General features: G+C 43.0%; 1 protein-coding gene across 2 annotated transcripts in view; it reads right to left on the reverse strand.

Moving 5' to 3' along the window:
- Nucleotides 1–22,969, reverse strand: part of RALGAPA2 (Ral GTPase activating protein catalytic subunit alpha 2) — a 270,511-nt gene that overhangs the window by 135,041 nt on the left and 112,501 nt on the right. For both annotated transcript variants that reach the window (XM_065921331.1, XM_065921330.1), the window contains exons 20-23: nucleotides 22,041–22,217; nucleotides 12,720–12,913; nucleotides 11,795–11,893; nucleotides 11,408–11,563 (exon numbers count right to left, since the gene is read on the reverse strand). In XM_065921331.1, the coding sequence (XP_065777403.1) occupies nucleotides 11,408–11,563; nucleotides 11,795–11,893; nucleotides 12,720–12,913; nucleotides 22,041–22,217 (626 nt within the window). The remainder of the gene's footprint in view (nucleotides 1–11,407; nucleotides 11,564–11,794; nucleotides 11,894–12,719; nucleotides 12,914–22,040; nucleotides 22,218–22,969) is intronic.

A 22,969-nucleotide genomic window follows, 5' to 3' on the forward strand; every position in this document is an offset into this window, starting at 1 on the left:
TCCTGTCCTTGGTTAAGCTGGGAGCTTCCTTTCATCCTCTGATGGCTGCCGAAATGCACAGGTTAATTCATAGGGCCTGGCCCTTCCCCTGCCCTGGCGTCCTTGCACAGCTTCTCTTTGCTGACTCTCCGGGTTGTAAAGTCTTCGCTGGAGTCCTAGGCACCATAGGGTGTGACATCCCTGGCCTCTACTCACTAGATGCCAGCATGCCCCACTCCCCACCGTGACAACCAGAACGTCTCCAGACACGCCCAAGATCCCCGGAGCTCCCCCACGGCTCAGGAATCCCTGTTCTCCTGTCAACGGGGGCGAGCCTGCCACCAAAGAAGGTCAATGCCTGCTCTGAAACTGACGAAGCGAAAAGCTCAACCAGAAGGTCCAGCTCAGGGGCCACTGTCACCTGCTCCTCCCCAGGATGCACGTGGGTTCAGGGAGCTCTCCTGTGATTCCTTTGATGCTCTATCAATTGGCACATTGATGGAGTGTCCACTCTCCTTGAGAGCCTGCTAAGGAAGATTCTGGCGACTTGGGCTTCGAAAGACCATGGACCTTCCAGAGAGATGCCTTGGGGTAAAAGAACGTTTTCCCTGCTGGAAACTGCAGGCTAGCTCATACACCGCATGGTGAGTGTATTCAGTAGGAATACAAGCTTTTAATTTTCCACATATATTGAGTTGCTATATTGCATTTTTATTTATTGTATGTCATGCAGACGCTTATTAGACCCTGATGGCTAAACAGATGTAATTAGTATCCTTCACTGGTAGCATGTACTTGAAAGTCCTGACATTTTCAGCTCAGGAAGGGAAGTCCAACAAAAGCACAGTGTTAGCCTCTCAGGTGGACCGTTCCTCTCAGGACCACCCCCTAGGCGATCACCTTACACCTTTTGAAGCCGTGGAACAACTTGGCAGAACACGTGTCACCCTCATCACTCCAGCCTCCGCCATCTGTTACCTTTCACATAGTTCTACTTTCCTTAGTTAGGTGTCAGGGGGCTTGGATGGCAGCTTAATGAAAATAATGACTGGTTTTACAGCTGAAAAGAGAAGGAAAAAACCCTGCAGTCTGTTGTTTTGGTGCAGTCATCTATCTTAAGTCTCCATGGCCATTGAGAAGCTGAACCAAGTTATAATAGAATGTTCTCTGATGAAACCTGACTAATCTATGGCTTGTTCATTCTCATGAAACCTTATGGGAAAACACTCAGGAACCAGTGGATGCTACCGAATCCAAGACTGACTCTGTACCACAGACATGTCATCATTTGGAGTCTGGACAACAAGCACACAGTAGGAATTATTATTAACTTAGGGATACACAGCAGGAGATGACTAACACACAACTACCCTTGTAAATATTTACTCTTCCATCAAACCTAAACCTTGAAAGTTTCGTTTATTGCTACAGCAAACCCTTTTTTCAGTAAAATACCACTCAATTTGACTAATGTAAATTCAAGCTAATAGGAATTATATTTTTAGAAAAATAGACGTTTGCTTTTAAGCATCTAATTACTTTCAAAAACACACAGTAACAAAATGGGCTAAGGCAACATAAAATAACTGAGACTTTTAGAAGTTCTAGTTTAATAACTGTAAATAGATCTATAGTCAGCTTGAATTCCGGCAGGATTAGAGAACACCTTCTCTCATGTGGAGAGAAAATGTGCCTGGAAGTCTTTCCCGTACATTTCTACTTCCCAGCAGGTGAGAATTCTTTGGGAGCATCCCTGGGTGTACCCTCTGACACACCCACTGAGTCTGCCCTGGTGCTGAGATGTCCATGGGAAGGAGGGGGTCCCATCCTGCCCTGCTCCCACTTTTTCTCAATTCACCACCTCGCTTTCCCAAACCAATGCTTGCTTTGAGAAAAAAAAAATGAACACAGTGCCAGGAGATCCTGCCTTCTTGGGGCACTTAGCATTCAGCCCTACACCCCACTGGGCCACAATATTCCACACACAAAACATACAACATACATGCACACAAGTATATAAATACACAGGGCTTCCCTTGGTGGCTCAGTGGTAAAGAATCTGCCTGCCAATGCAGGAGACACGGGTTCGATCCCTGCAAAGGGAAGATCCCCTGGAGAAGGAAATGGTAATGCACTCCAGTATTCTTACAGGGATAATCCCATGGACAGAGGAGCCTGGGGGGCTATAGTCCATGGGGTCGTTAAAGAGATGGAAATGATTTAGTGAATAAAACAGCAACAACAAACAATATAAATACACACACAGACATGTATACACACATATAAATAAACTCACACACGCACATAAACCCTTGCCCATTTCTGTGCCTCTTGTCATGGCCCTCCTGGCCATGGCCACCCCACACAACCACCAAGCCTCAAGCTTCCTAATGCACTTGTGCTCAACTCCCCATTATCCGTGAGACGAACTCGGATCTAAACAAGGCTCTCTCCAGTGCTGCCTGCATCCACGTCCACATGTCATGTCCACGCACGCATCAGGCACTAGATCAATACCATCCCGGTTGTTGCTCCTTCAACGTGGCCTGAGAAACCCCATCCTGCTTCTTGTCCTCCCACCATCCTTGCAAGTCCTGCCAGATGCCCACTGCCCCATGAGCTGCTTCCAAACCAGCCGATGTCTAAGGGTGTTCAGCATGGTTCCATCTCTACAGTGTGGGCATCGCTCAGGCAGCCCTTTGCACAAGAGGATGGATGTTACCGACACTCATTGTCTGTGGGTCTCATACCACCAGATACACCCTCAGAACTGTGCTGGTCTTTACTATGGTGGGGAAAAATGCTCAATGGGAAAAGGTCATTGAAGCTTTTACTATATTGAGGAAAGGACAATGTGGCCCTAATAATAAACTGTCCAACAATAAATCAGACCAAATAATGCTCAAGGAAGGGCCTCCGAGGTCCCTGGGGCCCCCTCATCCACTTGACCACATGTGGTCCAGCAAAGTCCCTGAGGCCGGTGGGGGACAGAGCTCAATCGAGCGCCCAGGTCTGGGAGGTCTCAGTATGAGGCTTGTCATCCATTAAAGTCAAATGCTGAATATATTCTAAAGCCATGTGAAATCCTGGAGTCTTGGAATATACATTTTCCCATTCTTAAAAACCTTAGGAAGAAGGCCTGCAATTCATCTTATTTCACTTATTGCAACAAACCTACAATTTTTAAAACCTGTTTTCTGATGAAGCTTTTAAGACAGCCTTCTAAAGTTCCTCTACTGACACACATCAGGGTTATTTAACTTTCCCAACATTAGCTGGACCTTTAAATTTATAAATATGCACTTCATCCTGCCAGCACCAAATTAAAATCCCATGAATTCAAACCCGGGTAACAATTACTCCCTGTATAGAATAAGAACTTTAGAGATGTATTAGAAGTATTTCCTTGGAGAGGAGATAAGGTAGGTCTCCAATCTGACATGTTAATTCTTAACTTTTTCTAAAACTGAACACTCATTTATGTTTCACTGTAAATATATTTATAAATTTATGTATAGCACACATACACGGTTCTAGTTATGTCTAAATTTCCAGCAAAGAACGATTCTTTGTCTGAGAAAAGGTGATGCAATTATTACATATTGCTGCATGATACAGGCTGTCTGGGGTTATTAGAAGAAGCAGGTATGGCCAATTTACAAGTGTCACCCCCGCACCTTGCTTTCAGGGCTCACTGCTGAGCCTCATGCTCACCGAGGGTCCCCTTGGGATCTCCTTACAAATGACTGTTTATTATTATATTATTCCATCATGTATCTCATGAGAGGAGGTTGTAACATCCGTTAAGAAAATCAGGAACTGTTGTGACTTCTATGATAGAATATTCCTCTGTACCTGATGTTTTAAAACTGTTTCCTTTAGCACTGGCAGGGAAAAGATGCACTAAAATGTGTATGGGAGTGAAAGCAAAAATGTTCCTAAAACAAGTTAAATACTCTTGGCTACAAAACAAATTAGCCGGGGCGAGGGGGCGGGAGAAAGAAATGCTCCCAGTGCTTTTAGCACCTGAAACATCCAGCCGCCTGGATCCCACACCACTGGTGCCTCCCAGGACATCACTGGGGGAGCCAGGTTCTTACAAAAGAAAGATTTCCTGTGCTGAGTCTGAGACAGGAGGGGTTTCTATCAGGGCATTAGAGGGCTCATAGACTGGTTAGAAGACCCAGGCGGCAACTCTGCCCAGCCAGGCACCCAGCCGCTGGGGTGTGGCCCCGGCAGGGTCTTGGCTGCCAGGGATGCAGCGGCCAGAGCGATGCAGGCCGCCCCACCTGTGGTCTAGAACCACACGGGGTCCCTGCTGGGCTGGAACACGGTTGGATGTCAGCTGGCCGTCAGGGTGTCCAGCCCTCTGGCATCGATCCCACAGCAGGCATGTGCTGCCGGGGGTCGGGAGTGCCTGGAAAGGGAGCCAATGGCTAGGACACACAAGAGACATCCAGGTCACAAGGTCCCTGGACACGTCATTCCTCGTATCTGACCCACCGCAGGTGAAGTCACTGTTTCTCACTCGGCTCAGTTCAGTTGCTCAGTCGTGCCCGAATCTTTGCGACCCCGAGTACTGCAGCACGCCAGGCCACCCTGTCCATCACCAACTCCCGGAGCTTACTCAAACTCATGTCCATTGAATCGGTGATGCCATCCAACCACCTCATCCTCTGTCATCTGCTTCTCCTCCCGCCTTTGATCTTTCCCAGCATCAGGGTCTTTCCCAATGAGTCGGTTCTTCGCATCAGGTGGCCAAAGTATTGGAGTTTCAGCTTCAGCATCAGTTTTTCCAATGAACACCCAGGATTGATCTCCTTTAGGATGGACTGGTTGGATCTCCTTGCAGTCCAAGGGACTCTCAAGAGTCTTCTCCAACACCACAGTTCAAAAGCATCAATTCTTTGGCTCTCAGCTTTCTTTATAGTCCAACTCTCACAACCATACTACGTTCTGAAATTCCAGGATGCCTAGTAACAGGTTTTAATCAAATGGTTATGTTCCAAAGTAAGAGACTATATGGAGGAGGGAAAAAAAAACCCAACTCCCTAAGACATCGGAAAAATAAAATGGGTTTATTTGGCCGAGGGGCTGCCCTGCCTTCCTCAGCATCCTCGGTGTCACCACGAGGGTCTGTGCTCACCAAGCACAGTGGCGGCCTCGAACTGAGTGTGTTCCTCAGTCTAACCCCTCAAAGTCTCCCAGGGGCCCCCTCAGGGCGGCGCTATAATCACATGCAGGTCAGGGGGCCGAGGTGCAAGGAGGTCTATCATTTGTCTACTCAGAAGGATGCTGAGCCTGGAGCACAGAAGGCTGGGAGCCCAGGCTCCTAACTATCACCCCTTAGACTGTATCCTGACTTCACATAGCGAGGGTCCGGAGCTGCAGCAGACCTTGCTAAACCTATTTCCCCACCTGGGAGCGGCCTCATGCTTTTTGGTTTGTTACCAAATGTGATAACACGACTTCCCTGGTGGCTCAGTGGTAAAGAATCTGCCTGCAAATGCAGGTTTGATCCCTGGCTCAGGAAGATCCCCTGGAGGAGGGCATGGAGACCCATTCTAGTATTGTTGCCTGGAGAACCCCATGGACAAAGGAGCCTGGTGGGCTATGGTAGACGGGGTCGCAAAGAGTCGGACACAACTGAAGCGACTGAGCACACATGCACAACAATGCAACATCATAGATGAAAATGACAAAGACCCTCATTTCCCAAAATTTCTATATGCAAATTTGCAACCATAATTGCACTGATGTAAGCTCCACATTTAAAGGCGAATTTAACTTTGATGTATTTAACAGACAAATTGCATTAAGACCTTCAATCTGTAAGTCATTGTTAAAAAATAGTTTACTTAAATTTTAAGCAAAGAAAACTTTCCAGTCTTTGATATATGTTCTTAGAAACATAAAAATAACATTCCTTTCCTCAACTGTCCTTTTCCATTTCACACATATTGATCTGTCCATATGTTTTAAATAATGATGAAATTAATAGGAACTGTTTTTAATAAATCCAAACCCTAGCTCCTTTCATGTCCACATATTCAGAGGGGGAGACTGAGGTGAAAAAGCTGCTTAAGTATTAGGACAAACTAAGCAGAACCGGGAACAGCTTTGGAAGAGAAGCTGGTGAGGAGCCGGGTGGGAGCAAGGGAGGGTATTGCAGGCGGGGATGCGAGGAGGGGCCAAGGGAGGAGGACTCTGAGTGGGGGGCAGGACTGAGGACAAAGCCCAGGTGAGACAAGACAGGAGGAGGGACGTGGCTGAGGCCTGTTTGTTTGCCCGACGTGTGCAGTGTGGAATCCACGGGAGAGACAGACCCTGCGGAATAAGCCAGGCTTCCCGAAAGCTCTCATAGCCCTTCTTATGTGTGGCGCTGGGCAAATGCCCTCAATATCTTTTGAGCCTTAGCTATTTATACAGCGGGTCATGATATTTGTCTAACTGAACTGCAGAGAAGAATCGATGGACAACATCACAAGTTCCCAGCCCCAGGTCTGGCACTGCGGTGTTGCAGAGATAGCGACCCTCCGCCTCCCCAGCCCAGACACAGAGCAATAGGCCGGAGGAAAGCCAGCAAGAAGACCCCCTGCACAACCAGTCCAGGCAGTCCCAAGAGCCTTCCTGAATCTTACTCATAATTTATAGTTATTTTTGAAAGTCTTTACCATCTTAATTATTTTCTAAATCAGCAACAGGATCCATTTTTTCTTAAAAAATTCATAGTCAAGGAAAAATAAAGCTATTTCAAAGCATTTTCTCCATCACACCAATAAACCACAAACTCCCGCTATACACATCTTAATGTGGGACATGTCGCTCGATAAGGCCATGGTTTTATCTACGAAACTGTTGAGTAACTGGTCCAAACAATATTAAAAGCAGTTGGTTTGGAATGTGCTACATTTTGAATTCAAGCTGTTTGGTATATGTATTCCGATTACTTCTTTAGAATACAGAAATGACTGTATTTGTTTATGTAACTAATTTGTTATTATATTAGATGAAACTGCTACTTTATATGACTGTAACACAGAACATCATCAGAGAGATATTTTATAACTTTTTTTAGCAAAAAGAAATCTTCCATTACTGGAAGTGCTCTTATGTTTGAAAAAAAGAATTTTTAACATTTTAGATCTTATTTCTAATTCCACACTTTCTAAGTCACTACTGACATGGTTTTGCTGCTCTCCGATCTGGGAAAGCATCTGTAACTTGGGCCAGGTCATAGCACCAAGCTCCTCAGGGAACTGGGTCTCCGGGGAACTTTCAAGGCTCTGTTTGGAGGGTGAACTACCATTGTGCAGACAAGAGTGCCACCCAGAGGTGAGAGGAAGAAATTCATCTCGGATTTTATTTGGAAGACAAAACTAATCTGTTAAAAATTTTTAAATGATTAGCTAGTTAAAAGACAGCCCTCAGATTGGGAGAAAATAATAGCAAATGAAGCAACAGACAAAGGATTAATCTCAAAAATAAACAAGCAACTCCTGAAGCTCAATTCCAGAAAAATAAATGACCCAATCAAAAAAATGGGCCAAAGAACTAAACAGACATTTCTCCAAAGAAGACATACAGATGACTAACAAACACATGAAAAGATGCTCAACATCACTCATTATCAGAGAAATGCAAATCAAAACCACAATGAGGTACCATTACACGCCAGTCAGGATGGCTGCTATCCAAAAGTCTACAAGCAATAAATGCTGGAGAGGGTGTGGAGAAAAGGGAACCCTCTTACACTGTTGGTGGGAATGCAAACTAGTACAGCCACTATGGAGAACAGTGTGGAGATTTCTTAAAAAACTGGAAATAGAACTACCATATGACTCAGCAATCCCACTTCTGGGCATACAGACTGAGGAAACCAGATCTGAAAGAGACACGTGCACCCCAATGTTCATCACAGCACTGTTTATAATAGCCAGGACATGGAAGCAACCTAGATGCCCATCAGCAGATGAATGGATAAGGAAGCTGTGGTACATATACACCATGCAATATTACTCAGCCGTTAAAAAGAATTCATTTGAATCAGTTCTAATGAGATGGATGAAACTGGAGCCTATTATACAGAGTGAAGTAAGCCAGAAAGATAAAGAACATTACAGCATACTAACACATATATATGGAATTTAGAAAGATGGTAACGATAACCCTATATGCAAAACAGAAAAAGAGACACAGAAGTACAGAACAGACTTTTGGACTCTGTGGGAGAAGGTGAGGGTGGGATGTTTCGAGAGAACAGCATGTATATTATCTATAGTGAAACAGATCACCCGCCCAGGTGGGATGCAGGAGACAAGAGCTCAGGCCTGGTGCACTGGGAAGACCCAGAGGAATCGGGTGGAGAGGGAGGTGGGAGGGGGGATCGGGATGGCGAATACATGTAACTCCATGGCTGATTCATGTCAATGTATGACAAAACCCACTGCAATGTTGTGAAGTAATTAGCCTCCAACTAATAAAAATAAATGGAAAAAAAAATGATTAGGTAGTACTTATTTCATTAAAACTAAGGAATATTTTTTTACAAGATTCTCTCTACAAGAAAGAAGCTGTCTAGTCCCAGACTATATAAAAGCGTAGCACTTTGAAAACTCTTATAAGACAGAGTCATGAGATGGTCCAAGTCACAGGTGCACAGTTTGTCAATTAAGACATTGAATTTAACTGTATTCTTTATAGTACATGCTTTCTTTGCTTTTTATAATTAATATAACATGTGTTTCCAGAAGTCATAGAAGTTCTGGAGCAACCACCATGATCTATTCAGACATGTGGACCAAAAGTTAAACTAATTACCAGAGGCATTTCTTACTTAAATGAGAAGTTTCTTTCATTAGAAAGCCTTCTGCATAATTTACTTCTGGCAAAGGAATAAAGTTTATTTAGAGTAATTCTGTTTGGCAGACAGTCATCACTTCTCAAACATATACCAATAATTGTTAAGGTTACAGCAACATAGTCAATTCTATGAAACATAAAAACATGAGCTTCTAATGGTCGAAACAAAAGGCTGATTATAAAATAGAGATTTATGATATCCCTGTTCTCTCTTAGAATTCTGGATGGTGGGATTACTACTAGCAGTGGGCCATCATTTAAGATTTATGTATTTTAAAATGAACTACAAAAGATCAAACTTAACCAAAAATAAGGCATACATTAAAGTGTTAAAATTTTACATATAAACTTTGAAAACTTTTTTCTACCCTGCAAAATCCCATTTTTGAAATAATGTTAGGGGTTCTCAAATGTTATAATATACAGATCTCATTTTACTGTTTCATTTTTATTCCAACACGCTTTAAAATAGAAAGGACTCTAAACACACCTATTTACATGACTTTCTGGAAAACTCATTCTAGAAATACTCAGTGTTTACAGCTGACTTCAAATTTATTTGTATTAAATTCTACAAAGAATTCTACAGAGATTGTACAGCTGATTGTTATTCCCAGGTAGATGTTTTTCCTGCAAAGCTTAGCAAAATGTTGCTTTAAGGTACAGAGTTGTTAACTGCACCTTCCTCTCTTGGTTCTGTCACTGAGGGATCTCATTAATATATGTGAGTTAATTTTCTTTCCTATTTTTACCCTTAATCTTCCACATGCCCTGAGTTGCATCATTCTATAAAACATGCTTTCATCCGCAATGATGGCTGCAACGTATCTCAGCAAGGAGTACAAACAAGTCTACTTACACATCCCTACTTCTGCATGCACCTAAGTCCAACCTGCTCTATAGACGTCCACTGCACGCTGCTGGAAATGTAGTGAATATGACAGAGACAACTCAGTAGGAGAGTATGGCTATTAATTCAGGGGAAAAGCTCAATGACTAAAGCTCAAAGAGTTTAAGTTAAGTTAGCTAGTTAAGTGTTAGTCGCTCAGTCGTACCTGACTCTTTGCGACCCCATGGACTGCAGCCCACCAGGCTCCTCTGTCCATGACATTTTCCAGGCAAGGATACTGGAGTGGGTTGCCATTTCCTTTTCCAGGGGATCTTCCCAACCCAGGGATCGAACCCAGGTCTCCTGCACTGCAGGCAGACTCTTTACCAACTGAGCTACAAGGTAAGCCCAGCAGGGAATATTTCACAAGGGTTTTAAACAGGGCACAAGGCAAGGCTGGCAAATTTGGAGAATGACTTCTTACATGTATCAAGAGGTTTGTGTGTCTGCATCATATATTCAAAGCATCAACTAAAGACAGAAAGGATGGCTACTCGGTAGTTCACAAATGACTCAAGTTCAATGATAAGTATTATCAATTTAAAGGGTAAATTCTGAAACATTCCCAAACCTATAATCAGTCAAGAGGAAGTGAAGTAAAAGTCACTCAGTCATGTCTGACTGTTTGCAACCCCACGGACCACACAGTCCATGGAATCCTCTAGACCAGAATACTGGAGTGGGTAGCCTATCCCTTTTCCAGTGGATCTTCCTGACCCAGGAATTGAACCGGGGTCTCCTGCATTGCAGGCGGATTCTTTATCAACTGAGCCATCAGGGAAACCCAGTCAAGCTATCAGTCAAGAGGACCTGGTGCTAAAATTAAATGCCTTCATATTTCTTAAACTCTTCCCTTTCCTTTTTCCAACCTCCAATGCTACCATCTGATTTCTTGCCATTAAAAAAAAAAAACAAAAAAACACCTATATTTGTTTAATCACTTCCTCATTAATCTCCAGGCCCAATGTCCTCCTCTATCCTAGTACTGTCACATTTCTAAACCCATCCTCCAAGTAAAGTCCAGGACAATCTCAAGCTTCACAAACCAATCATGTCACTTGCCTGCTTGATATTCAGAGAGTAAGTCAAGTCAGCGGTCCCACCCCCTTCCCCGTCTTCCGCCCATAAGCAGGGGGCTTCTAGAAGGAGGAAGGCCAGAGGCTACAGGCTGGTGACTGTCGGTGGCTCCTGTGGCCCTTCTGTTTCAACTTAACCACAATCACATTTCTTTAAGAGAAATTACTTCCCCTTCAAGAGATGTCAGAAACCATAATTTAAGGTGAGGTCATTCTTGAGAACATCCTAACTCATTAAACAGTAGCTTTCAAACATTTTTAAATGACCAAAGTCATTTTCTTCATAACCCAATATCTAATGTAGAACTCCAGCAAAAAAATGAGTGAGATGAGTATTTCTGAGGCTGGCAACAGGCAGAGATTAGATCACACAGAACTGGACAGGCCACAGAGTAAAATTCAAATTCGGTTGGTGAAATGTAGTGTCAGTGGGGAGAAGCAGCCTGGATGAGACACGTCGGACTCATTCCTGAAAGGCCACTGGTGCTGCTGCATGTGAAAGACTCGAAACTATGGAGAATTTCAACTTTCAGAGGTACTTTCATAAACCCCAATTTCATCTGCAAAAACATGACACATGCAATGGAGGTTTCACAGATACCTGGTCCTCGCTGGTCAGTCCCAGGTGCATGACAAGGTAAAAATGCACCAGGAAGTCTGAGTTGGGCAGGACGTCCTGGCGCCGGGTCATCATGGAGCAGATCAGCTTATAGGCTTGGAGTTTGCCTTCCTTATAATCGTCAGGCAGCGTCGTCGCCTGCCAAGGAGACGTTTAGAGATTTAATCAACCCCAGATGCAGATGCATTTTGTCCTTTCATTTACTTCTCAGTTGTCCACAAAGTTGTTTATGGAGATGTGGGAAGCGCTGGCTTGAGTAAGACCCAGTCTGTCTTCAAAACATGCAGTCTTGGGCAATTACATTTTTTAAACTCAATTTCAGAAAGGAAGGGGAAATTACAATAAAGGAATAAATACATATTCACTTGCCTTAAATAGCCATGATGCAAACATTCTGAGCGGTGGGATCAAGGCAGGAGGAGATGGAGAAGACTGGTTATCCAGGCTTATTGCCAGGTTATCCCGTATCTATGATTTGAAACGAGGAGAATTTTAGGCAAGATAATACACAGTTTATCCCAATGACACGTCAATATCGTGCTCCACGGTCAAATAGCTGCTGTCAATTAAATTTCTGTAAGTTGAGTGAAAAGCATTTACAAGTATTTCTCTTATCATGAGATGTACTGTCTCTTTGAATTGTGTGCTGGTTTTAGATCTAATGCACAACTAGGGCATTGTTATTCCTTCAATCTCAATGCTTGCAGAGGTCATCCTGAACTTCAAGTGATAAGGAATGGTTTCATGAGTTATACTGTATAAACACAAATCACATTTTCGAAAAAAGAAAAAAAGTACTAACATGGGGAAAACATATATTGTAAACAAAAACCAACACTAGAATGAAAATTATATGTATTCTTTTACAAAGGACAAGAGATTGTTCTTTTACAAAAATTATCCTCAGAAATAAGATTACACACTAATAATGGCTTTCCATGTGGACGGTGAGGTTAAATTTCTTCTTAGCATTTCTCTACATTCAAATTCTGTACAGTAAGACCAGTACTGCTTTTATAAAGAGAGTAACTACAACTATTGTATAGTATCCCATTCTTTGATATCCTATAGCAATAGCTTATTTATGCATTAAATGAAATAACTTTTAGACATATATAAAATGACCAAGCTATAAGTATTTTTATTTATTTTTTGATCACCAAATGTACTTTATCTCAGTATCTAAACTCATGGTCCAGAATGTGTTCAAAAGTTACATGCAACACTGTTTTTAGGTTAAGTGACAAATCAATGTTACCAGACTAGAATGAAAGGTAACAATAGCAGGACATACCTTTGCTAGCTTGTACCAGAGTTCATAGAGATAGCTAAACACCCTGGCATGGATTTTGGGTGACTGGATATTATTCACATCTCCAAGGATCCCCAAGATTCTTCGCCACAACACAGCGGCTGAGTCTGGGTGCCAACCGGTGAGGGTCCCCCCAGCAATTATACTGCAATCATCAGCAAGGCATTCGCTGCTGTCTGTGAGGAAAAATGTGTGTTAGCACAATGTTTATTTCATTGTTACAGCCTTTTATCTTTAGTGCAAATGACCTGTGCTTGAACATGTATGGAAATTCAGAGTAAAACAATTCAGAATAAAATAATTGAGATGAGGTGTGAAATGGCTGACAACTTGGAAGCACAGGAAACTGAGATTGATGAGGAAATGTCAGATGACTCTGATTCTTCCAACTAGAAGGGTGACAACCCAGAGATGACCAGACAGTTCCTGGAGACCCTGAGAAGGTCTTCATAAGCAGTGGAGAGGAAGGAGAACTTGAGTAGGATGCGGAGGGAGCACGGTCATGAGAAAAAGTGGCCCAGGACGGCCTCGAGGCAGGAGTGACATCTGTGGTGTTTGTCACTGTTAACTCAGGTTTGTGGGATGTATAATTTGCTTATAACAAGTTTTATCTTTCTTAGATTCAAGGAGCTGTAAGAAATGTGTATGATCATGTAGCTGTCACATACACCACCTCCATAACTGACATGAAACTTCCTCTTCATTCCACCAGGGCCCCTATGCCATTGGTCCCCTCCCCAAACCTCTGTTCCAGACAACCACTGCCATTTCCTATCCTTACAGCATTGCCTTTTCCAGAATGTCAGATAAATGGAGTTCTTTAGTAAGTAGCCTTTCCATCTGGTTTCTTTCACTTAGCATAAGGTATTTACTTGAGAGATTCATCCATGGGGGTTGTATATCCATAGGTGTCATAGTTTTTCCATTCACCTGATGAAAGACACTGGATAGTTTCTGGTTTTGGTTTGATTAGACCTAAAGCTAGAAATGTGTACAGGCTATTGTGTGAACATATATTTACCCTTCTCATCTGTAAGAGCAGAATCACAAAATGGTATGTGGTATTTCTTCTTCTTTTAGTGGACTGCATGTTCCTAAATGCCTGAGAAAGGAGTGTGTCCTCATATGTCTGAAAGTCTTGGTTCCCTGACTGGTAAATTCATAGCTTGGCTGAGTATAGAATTCTGTGTTGGAAAAGCTTTGCTTATTTTCCTACAGTTCCCTTTATAATCTTAGATTCAAAAATAATTCTGATAATTGAAACTTTCATATGAAAAATTATTGACTCTGGAGAGCTTCAACATATCTGGAGCAGGTTGAAAAAGACAGCTTCTCTTTTATTTGAAGCTTCAGTACAGCTAGGAATTGTCCTCTACTTTTATAAATCTATTGGAATTAACCTATTGAATTGTTTTTAATTTTTATGTTGTTTTTATTGCTTTGTTCCCTTTTTCACTCCCAGTATTTCTTCCTCGATCAATCTTTCCTATTTGCCTATTTTATTAATGTTTTTAAAGAGTGTTCTTTGCTTTTTCTATTGCTTTGTAGTACATGTATAGAAGTTGACTTAAAAAAAAGATACTAACAAACATCCACCACCATTGAGCATCATTCCAGGTGCATGTGCCGTTGGGGTTTTTCAGGTCTAACCACAGAAATGGAAGCACAGTCTACAGATGCGAGGAACTCAAGGGGAGGAAGGACCAGAGCCAGCCAGGAGCAGGAGAAAAGTGTGACAAGGAGCCCGGGCAAATCCACGGCCGGCTCTAGATGCTTCCTGCACAGCAGCTAACAGCTTATTATGTTTATTATGGAAAGAGCACAAGACCCTGAAGCAGAAGATTTCATAAGGATGGTACGTGTGTCATGGAAAAGCCTTCCCAAAACCAGGAGCACTGTTTCTTCTTAGAGTGAAACACATCAGTATTTCCCACATCAGTGTCATAAATATACTCAACTAAAGAGACACATATAATCCATGCTAGAATCCCCCACACTGCGCCTGTATAGACGGCAAAAGCCAAATTGTGGACCTTCTGGACTCTCAGATTGACTTTTACAAAACCTTCTGATGTTTAGTCTGTCAAATGAGTGTGGTATCAAGCATCCGTCAGTCTGAGAAGGTCTGGTGAAGCTTCAACGAACCTTACAAATAAACCTAAGCTTCCAAGTGAACAAACAGCATCATATGGCATGTAGTTTTCTCATGAAGAATGCAATGAGTCTTTAACCCCATAAGGGGTTAAAAAAGAGTCAGAAGATTTGGTGACTTAGACCTTTGCTCCATCCCCAAGCATCACCCCCACAACGTAGCCATCTGAGGTGAAGATCAGCCTTCAGCCTTCCAATCATGCCGGGATTTCCCTTGAGTGATCGCTCCAAGTAAATAGAGGTCAGGTACCTTACCACCTGCATCTCCCTGCAACCTGCCAACAATCACATTCTCTATTGTGGAAAGATCCCCCTTCCCTACCAAAAATGTATTCCTCAGTGATAAAATTCTAGGTAACATCCCCCATCACATTATCAAAATACAGAGAGTCTTTTCGAGGTATTTGAAATGACTGCATGCTCAACATTACCGTGAAAAAAATTTTTTAATGAGTTGAAATGTTTTTGCCCAAAATGATTCCACTTGTGGCATAAGCAACAGAACAGATGCTGACATTTCACATGTAGATGGTTCCTCAGTGAAGCGGCGCTTAATTAAAAATTGGGATTTGAGAGATTTCTGAAAATTTCACGTTCACCTCAAAAATACCAAACAGTTCATTTTCTTTTTCATGAGCAAGCTAGTATGCTAGCCTAAGAGCACCTTTTTGTTTCATTCTTGCTAAATGCTTCAGAGACATTAAATATTTTTTATTAAAGTAGGAAGTCTTGCAAACAAAATTATATCATCTTTCCCCAAACACATACAGGTTTTTAATACAGGAGCAATCTGAAGTTTAAAACTTTGCAAATGTACAAAGGATTTTAGTCATGAAATAAGTCTTGGTGATTGGTAAAATAAGGCAGCCAACCAAATGGCGACTTCACATGCCAGCAATTTTGTGTAGGCTTGGTGGAGTATACATGAAGCATGGCCAGTGCTTTGAAAATGATTTTCCCATTTGAGTTGAAAAGGGACAAATCCAAAAGCTCAACTGAAACACCTTAATTCTGGGACCAGAAAAATTAGGCCTAGACTTTGATGATTAAAAAGTGGAGAAATAAGGGACTTGCCTGGTGGTCCAGTGGCTAGGACTCCATGCTCCCAGTGCAGGGAGCCCAGGTTCAATCCCTAGTCAGGGAACTAGATCCCACATGCCACAACTAACACCTGGCAAAGCCAAATAAATAAATGTTTTAAAGTGGAGAAACAGCAGGTTGGCACTCTGTTGACCATCACTGTGGCCTTTCTCATCTGCTTCCCAGACAGGTAACATTCATTTAAAGATCTCCAAGGTGATTAACCAATCTCATGGTACTTATCATCATGATTTTTCTTTAGGACATTTGATATTTCCAAAACAGATCAAAGCCTGGTGGAGATTCCAAAAATGTGTGCAGTGGCAGACGCTGACAAACCATTCATGCAAAAACAGTTTTGGTGGCAGGTAGCAGGGATAATTAAAAGCAGAAGCTATAATTCAAAGCAGAAGTGGTCAAAGGATTTCAGTAACAACATTGAAAGGCAGGGTTGGGGTAAGTATACTAAGAGAGATTTTGAAACCCAATCATATATATTTTTTACTACCAAAAAAAGGTTAAAATGTGTTGTTTTAAACTAAATCAAACAAGAGCCTGCAGCTGAAAGCTGATTCATCCCCCAACTGAAGTAGTCTCTGACTGATCCTCTCCCGTCATGCACTGTACTGTCCTAGAGCCAAAAACCAGCTGTGAACAACCTATCACCAATGGCAATCCCATCCCTGAAGCGGGGCACCACCACTGACCCTTCCTCCACTAAAGCGAAGGGTTGGAAACTACTTCTAACTGAATCTGATCTTAAGATGTAGCACTAGACTTCCAGTGGTTGAGAATCCTCCTGCTAATGCAGGAGACACAGGTTCAATCCCTGGTCTGGGAGGATCCCACGTGCGCAAGGACAACTAAGCCTGTGGGCCGTAACTACTGAGCCCGCACTCTAGACCCTGTGCTCCAAAACAAGAGAAGCCACTGCAATAAGAAAGCTGCACGCTGCGACCAAGAGCAGCCCTCACCTGCTGCAACTAGAGAATGCCTGAGAGTAGCAATGGAGACCCAGAGCAGCCAAAAATGTTTTAAAAAAAAAAGAGTACCACCGATGTAATAGGTACCTGGAAAAGAAGAAGCACCGAAGGTGGCCCTTAACCGTCAAGGTTCTGCTAACTCTCGGTTCTTAAAAGTCTCTCTGACAACGAAAAGAAAGTTTTATTTATGCTGGAGTTGAATTAATGACAGACACTTTCTTATGGTTAGTTGTTTTTTTCATCTCATTTTAAGAAAGTCTTCTCTCCCTCAAGGTCTTAGAATTTTTAGAAAGATATTTTCTTCCCAAAGTTTTTAAATTTTCCTGTTTACATTTGAGTATTTAACCATTGGAATTTGGCTGCAATCAGGGTGTGAGGTTTTCTGCCCGCTGGCTAAATGTTCTGCATGCTTAACTAGGCAGCCCATCCTTCTCTTGTCAGATCTACAAGGCTGCCTCTTTCGTGTACCACAACTCCATGTCCTTATGCATCCAGTATATGTTTTATATTTCATTCTTTTAGTCCATGTCTATCTCTGTGATTAAAACTCCCTTTAAATAAGTCTCATCACACCTATCCCATTATTTGTCCTCATCAGGATAAATGTCTTATTTTTTCTGTCCTCTTGGTAAGTTCTTCGGTTGGTCGTGGCTATGGCTTAGTAATCTTTTTATTTGTTATAGCATCAAAAGCAGTCTTTCTAGACTATAAGCTTATTTGCTAAATAAGAGATGAGGTCAGCAGCAATATCGATACTTAGCTATTGTTTTTCAGTCATGCAGTTGTGTCTGACTCTGTGACCCCATGGACTGCAGCATTCCAGGCCTCCTTGTCTTTCACCAGGTCCTGGAGTTTGTTCAAACTCATGTCCATTGAGTTGGCGATGCCATCCAACCATCTCATCCTCTGTTGTCCCCTTTTCCTCCTGCCCTCAATCTTTCCCAGCATCAGGGTCTTTTCCAGTGAGTCAGCTTTTCACATCAGATGGCCAAAGTATTGGAGCTTCAGCTTCAATATCAGTCCTTCCAATGAATATTCAGGACTGATTTCCTTTACAATGGACTAGTTGAATCTCCTTGCTGTCCAAGGGACTCTCAAGAGTCTTCTCCAACACCACAGTTCAAAAGCATCAATTCTTCGGCACTCAGCCTTCTTTATGGTCCAACTTTCACATCTGTACATGACTACTGGAAAAACCATAGCTTTGATTATACTGACCTTTGTCGGCAACGTAATACCTCTGCTTTTTAATTCGGTGTCTAGGTTTGTCATAGCTTTTCTATAGAGTTAAAAATACCCCCTTCTTGAAAATCATAAGCTCAACTGAACAAAACTTACATGTGAGTCAAGTCTACTTTCTTATTTTTGGTATTCTTGATACTCTGGCATCTGGGGCCTCCCTGGCCAGGAGGGGCTGCCACTCCCACGGCTGCCAATTCCTAGAGATGGCAAACAACTCACCAGGGAGTATGTCGTTCACATGTAAACCTCACAATCCCAAACCAGGCATCCTGACCACCTTCGTCTGTCTAGCTCTCACCAACAAGGGGATGCCCCGGTGCCCTCATCGCTGCAGGGTCTGGAACCTGGCTGCCTGGGCCAGTGTCTGTGCTTCAGATTCAGCTGAAATGAGCTAAACCAGCCGATCCCCAGTCTGCTTAGTCCACCCTGCCTTCCCTTACCTGTGCAAATGATGATAAAGGATGTTGCCCATGTTTTGCTCGCTCTTCTTACTTCCCCACCAACCTGGGTGATCCCCCATGTGCCCTCCCATGGGGCATGCTGTGCCCATATTTCTTTTTTCAAAAATTTACTATTTTTGGCTGTGCTGGGTCTTCACTGTTGCCCGAGGGAACAATGAAGTTTTTCTAATTAAGGCAAAGTGGGGGCTACTCTCTAGTTGTGGTACACAGGACTTCTCACGGCAGCGGCTTCTCACTGTGGCAGAGCACAGGCTCAGCAGCTGTGGCACACAGACTTAGCTGCCCTGCGACACGTGGGATCATCCCAGGTCAGGGATCGAACCTGTGTCCCCTGCACTGCAAGGCAGACTCTTAACCCCTGGACCACCAGGGAGGTCCCCGTGCCCCTCTTTCTAAACTCTTCTTCCTTCATGACAGTCACCTCCATGTCTCCATATCTTGCCATACAAATCCCGGACACATTTTGAAGCAGTCCACTAAAAATTTAACTGTCATTTCCAAAAAAGATGAAATGATTTAAATAAGAAAGCAAATACAAAACTAAACTGCTAGCTGACCAGTGAAAAAGGAATTTAAGATTTTAGAAGCAGTTTATTATTCCAAGCATTTAATAACTGGTAGGATTATTCAGTGAGAAATGGAGATACATTCAAATTGTTGGATCGCTTGCTTTGCATGTCCTAGAGATCAGGGTAACATGAGTTTTGCTTTGTCCATTTATGAAGAAGTTTTTCTCCTAAGAACAGAAAGTTAAATTCAGAACAGTGATAATCCGTAAACCTTATCATATTACAGTTTGTCCTTTTCACAGATGACAAGATGAACTATTGAACTGAGTGTACTGATTCTCGATATTAGGATTTCAAAGAAGAGCTGAGTATCTGGAGGAGTTAATCACAGCAAAGAAAGCATCATATGAAATTACCTCACACAAGTGTATTAGACTGAGCATAGCAGGGACACTCTGAGATGGGATCAGAGCTAAGCTTTCCAGAAGGCAGACAAAAGAGGTAATCACCCAATTTTTTCTCTTTTCAATAAACGTAATTAAAGCTGGTTCTTGTTTAGGCAAATTCGGCTTACTGAAAATGCACTAAAGTCTTAAACAGTACCATGATGATGATTCCCCTTGGATAATCTGAATATTGTACCCAAAGAAGCCACTGATTTCATAAGTGTATCAATAATTCTCAAATAGTTTGAATAGGGTTGGCAGTTCTAATTTGAACAGCAGCGCAGAAGAAAGGAGTGGGCATGACTCTGGAATTGGAGTCAAAACACTCTGGAAGCCAGTTCCAATGCTGGGGCCTACTTTCCAGTAAGACGACACTATTTCTCTGGGTCTCAGCTTCTCCACCCCTCAAACAGAATTTGTACAACCTGACCTGCTTACCATAAAAATCAAAGAGGATGTTTCAAAGTTCTTTATAAACTGTTAAATCCTTCATAATTTTATGATATTATTATTCACAATTATTATATTTATTTTCTATATATAATGATTTTGTATTATATATATTATAGAAATTATCATTATATATACTATAGAAATTTCTATAATGAAAGAACCACAAATTTGAGAAGCACCAATTACTACCCAATAAGTTATAAAAGTAAGCACATTGGTTTTGTCAACTGTTTTCTCATTAACTTTACAAGGCTTCTACCATGGGCAGAGGCGAACATTTAGACCAAAAATGTCCACTATCTCTTAAGGGCGGCAGTTACAGCATTATAGGGCAATGCGTTGTTCATTTACAGTTAACTGGTTTGTTTTTCCAGTTGTAATTAAGATAAACATTAAATGCACATTAAGATCATTCTTTTTGGTCTTATCTATCTCATAGATAAAAGATTTTTATCCAGCACCATTTTTCTACATAAATTTTATGAAGTTTTTATGCTACTTTATTAGAAATTTCCCAAAACATAGAGACTGGTTAAAATTTATACTTTAATTTATGAAAACCAGTTTGCTTAGTTAAAAAAAAAAAGCTAAGTTAAGAGTTTAGCCTTTACTTCCAATTTTAAAATGATTTTTAGTGGTTTAATACCACGTTTTACTCAACACGTGCTTTGTGGTTTGCTGTTGCGGTTCTCACCAAGGATGTCTGTGGACCTGGGAACGTGGTGGGCCAGGAGGGATATGGCCGTGGTGGGCACCTCCCATGCTGAGCTCCTCAGAACACTGGCCTCTCCAGACAATTTCTTACCAAAACCAAGCAAAACAAAAACCCAACTTCTCTTGGTGCCCTCTGTGTGACAGGCCAGGGAACTGAACCTAAAGTGAAAGAGGTTCACTTTCCCAGGGTCACACGATATGTGTGTATGCATGGGCGTGCATGTGTGTGTGCATGCATAGGAAGAGCTAAACCTGCTCTATGTGCTTGACTTAGAGGCTCACTCACTGATTCCTCCAACAACCCTATAATATGGACTATTAGTATCCCCACTCTACTGTAAAGAGAAACTGAAGGACAGAGAGATTTACCAGCTCAAGGCCACCCAGCAACTCCTTGGCAGAGCCTGGATGCCATCCCAGAAAGTTCGGCTCTATAACCTATTCATGAATCTTAGAACTACGAATACTCAAGGGAAAAATGTTGCAAAAAAAAAAAAAAAAATACAGAATATGACGACATTTTTAAAAAGCTTAAAACCAAAATTAAATGATATGTTGTTTGAAGAGACAGATACTGTGGTTAACACTTTATAAAGAAATGGCAATGTTATTAAAAACCCCAGGAAAACTTAAATAATTGCAAAAATAAATTAATTAATTAAAAAAATCCCACTGCGGACAGGGTCACAGTATTCACATAAAATGACAAGAGAAGGGAAGGATTTGAGAAGGGAGCCCCCCTGTTGGGGGTCTCACTGGTGGGGCAGCTATTCTACTTCTTAGGCTCAAGGCAGGCTCACCGATCCATAACTTGCATCACAACTTATCTTGCATGCATCAAAGATTCTATGGCAAAGTTAAAGAAAACAATAATAGGTAAGTATTCAAATTCTTTAACTTCTCCTGGATTCGTGGCACATGTAAGTTGGAGAAATCACTTTTCTCTGCTTTCAGAGTAAAGCAAATCTGGTCAGGGATGGCAAAGCATCGCCCTAAATATCAGCCACCTCCTCACGTGTTGGACAGCGGGTGTGGGCACGATGGGTTTCCTCCCTCTTCTTCCACTGTTTCAGAATCCTCTGCACGCAGGACACCAAGACTCTGCCGCTGATTGTGACCAGGGGGTGGGGATGGTGGGACTGGGGTGGGCACACCCATGTGGGAGGGGACAGCCCCCATCATCACTGTGCCGAAGGATGCCCTAGCATCCTCACACCTGGGAAACCCTGTGAACGCTGCTGCCTCGTCTGAGGGACGTGGTTACCTGTTAGGTTCGAAGCATCCGTTGGCCGGAGCTGTAACCAGTGGCGGGCGTCGGCGTCGGTCACAGAATCCGCGGGCGGGCTCAGATCTGGGTCTTCCTCGCAGGTCTGCCAGGGACTCAGGGACAGCTCTGCCTCGGCGCTGCAGCCCAGAGTGGGGTCACTGCTCACACTGTCACCTGGAATGACGGAAGATACAGTCCAAGAAGGCCAGGGCAGGGCACGAGCACCTCCATGGTCCCAGCACACAAGGACCTAAGCAGCTGCCCCGGTGGGGATGGTTCAGGGGACAGGGGCCTGCGTGGGGCCCCTGGCCAACGACACAGCTTCCAGGTGTGGATGTGAGTTGTCTTTTGGGCTCTGACTCTTCACAGGTCTTAACTGAGTTCCCCTGGTACCCACCAGAGCACATCCTCACAACTTGTACCCTGACTTACTCAACTGTGAAACAGGGGAGGCTAGAGGAGGTGGATGGGAACTGATCCCACTACAAAGGCAGGTTCAAGCTTCCAGGCTGAAGAATCTACGTCTAGACATGAACCTCGGCAAGTCACCTAGGATCACCGGGGGATGAGGCATCCCACCAATAGGATTCTCCCCCTCTAAGCACTGAAGCATTCTGATTTGTCATGGTACAATGATGCTGTCAAAGGCTGCAAAGCCCTACCTGGCTATTCAGTCTGACACAGAACCGACTCTGTCGGCCTGCCCCTTAATTCCCCTGTCTGCTGCCCACAGATGGCGTGCCCGCCCCCTCTGCCTGCAGCCCTCCTGGTGCCCTCTGGGTCAGCCGCTGACCGTCCCCCAGCCTTGCTGCTACTAATCTACTGTCAGGTATTCACATTCAGAGAACTGACAGCTAGCCCAGTCACCTGCGAGGTCCCTCACTTTGCCTGTCCCGGGACTCTAGAAGGTGGAGCCGAAGCGTTCC

This window comes from Muntiacus reevesi, chromosome 2 (genome assembly GCF_963930625.1).
Source record: "Muntiacus reevesi chromosome 2, mMunRee1.1, whole genome shotgun sequence".
Taxonomy (NCBI): Eukaryota; Metazoa; Chordata; class Mammalia; order Artiodactyla; family Cervidae; genus Muntiacus; species Muntiacus reevesi.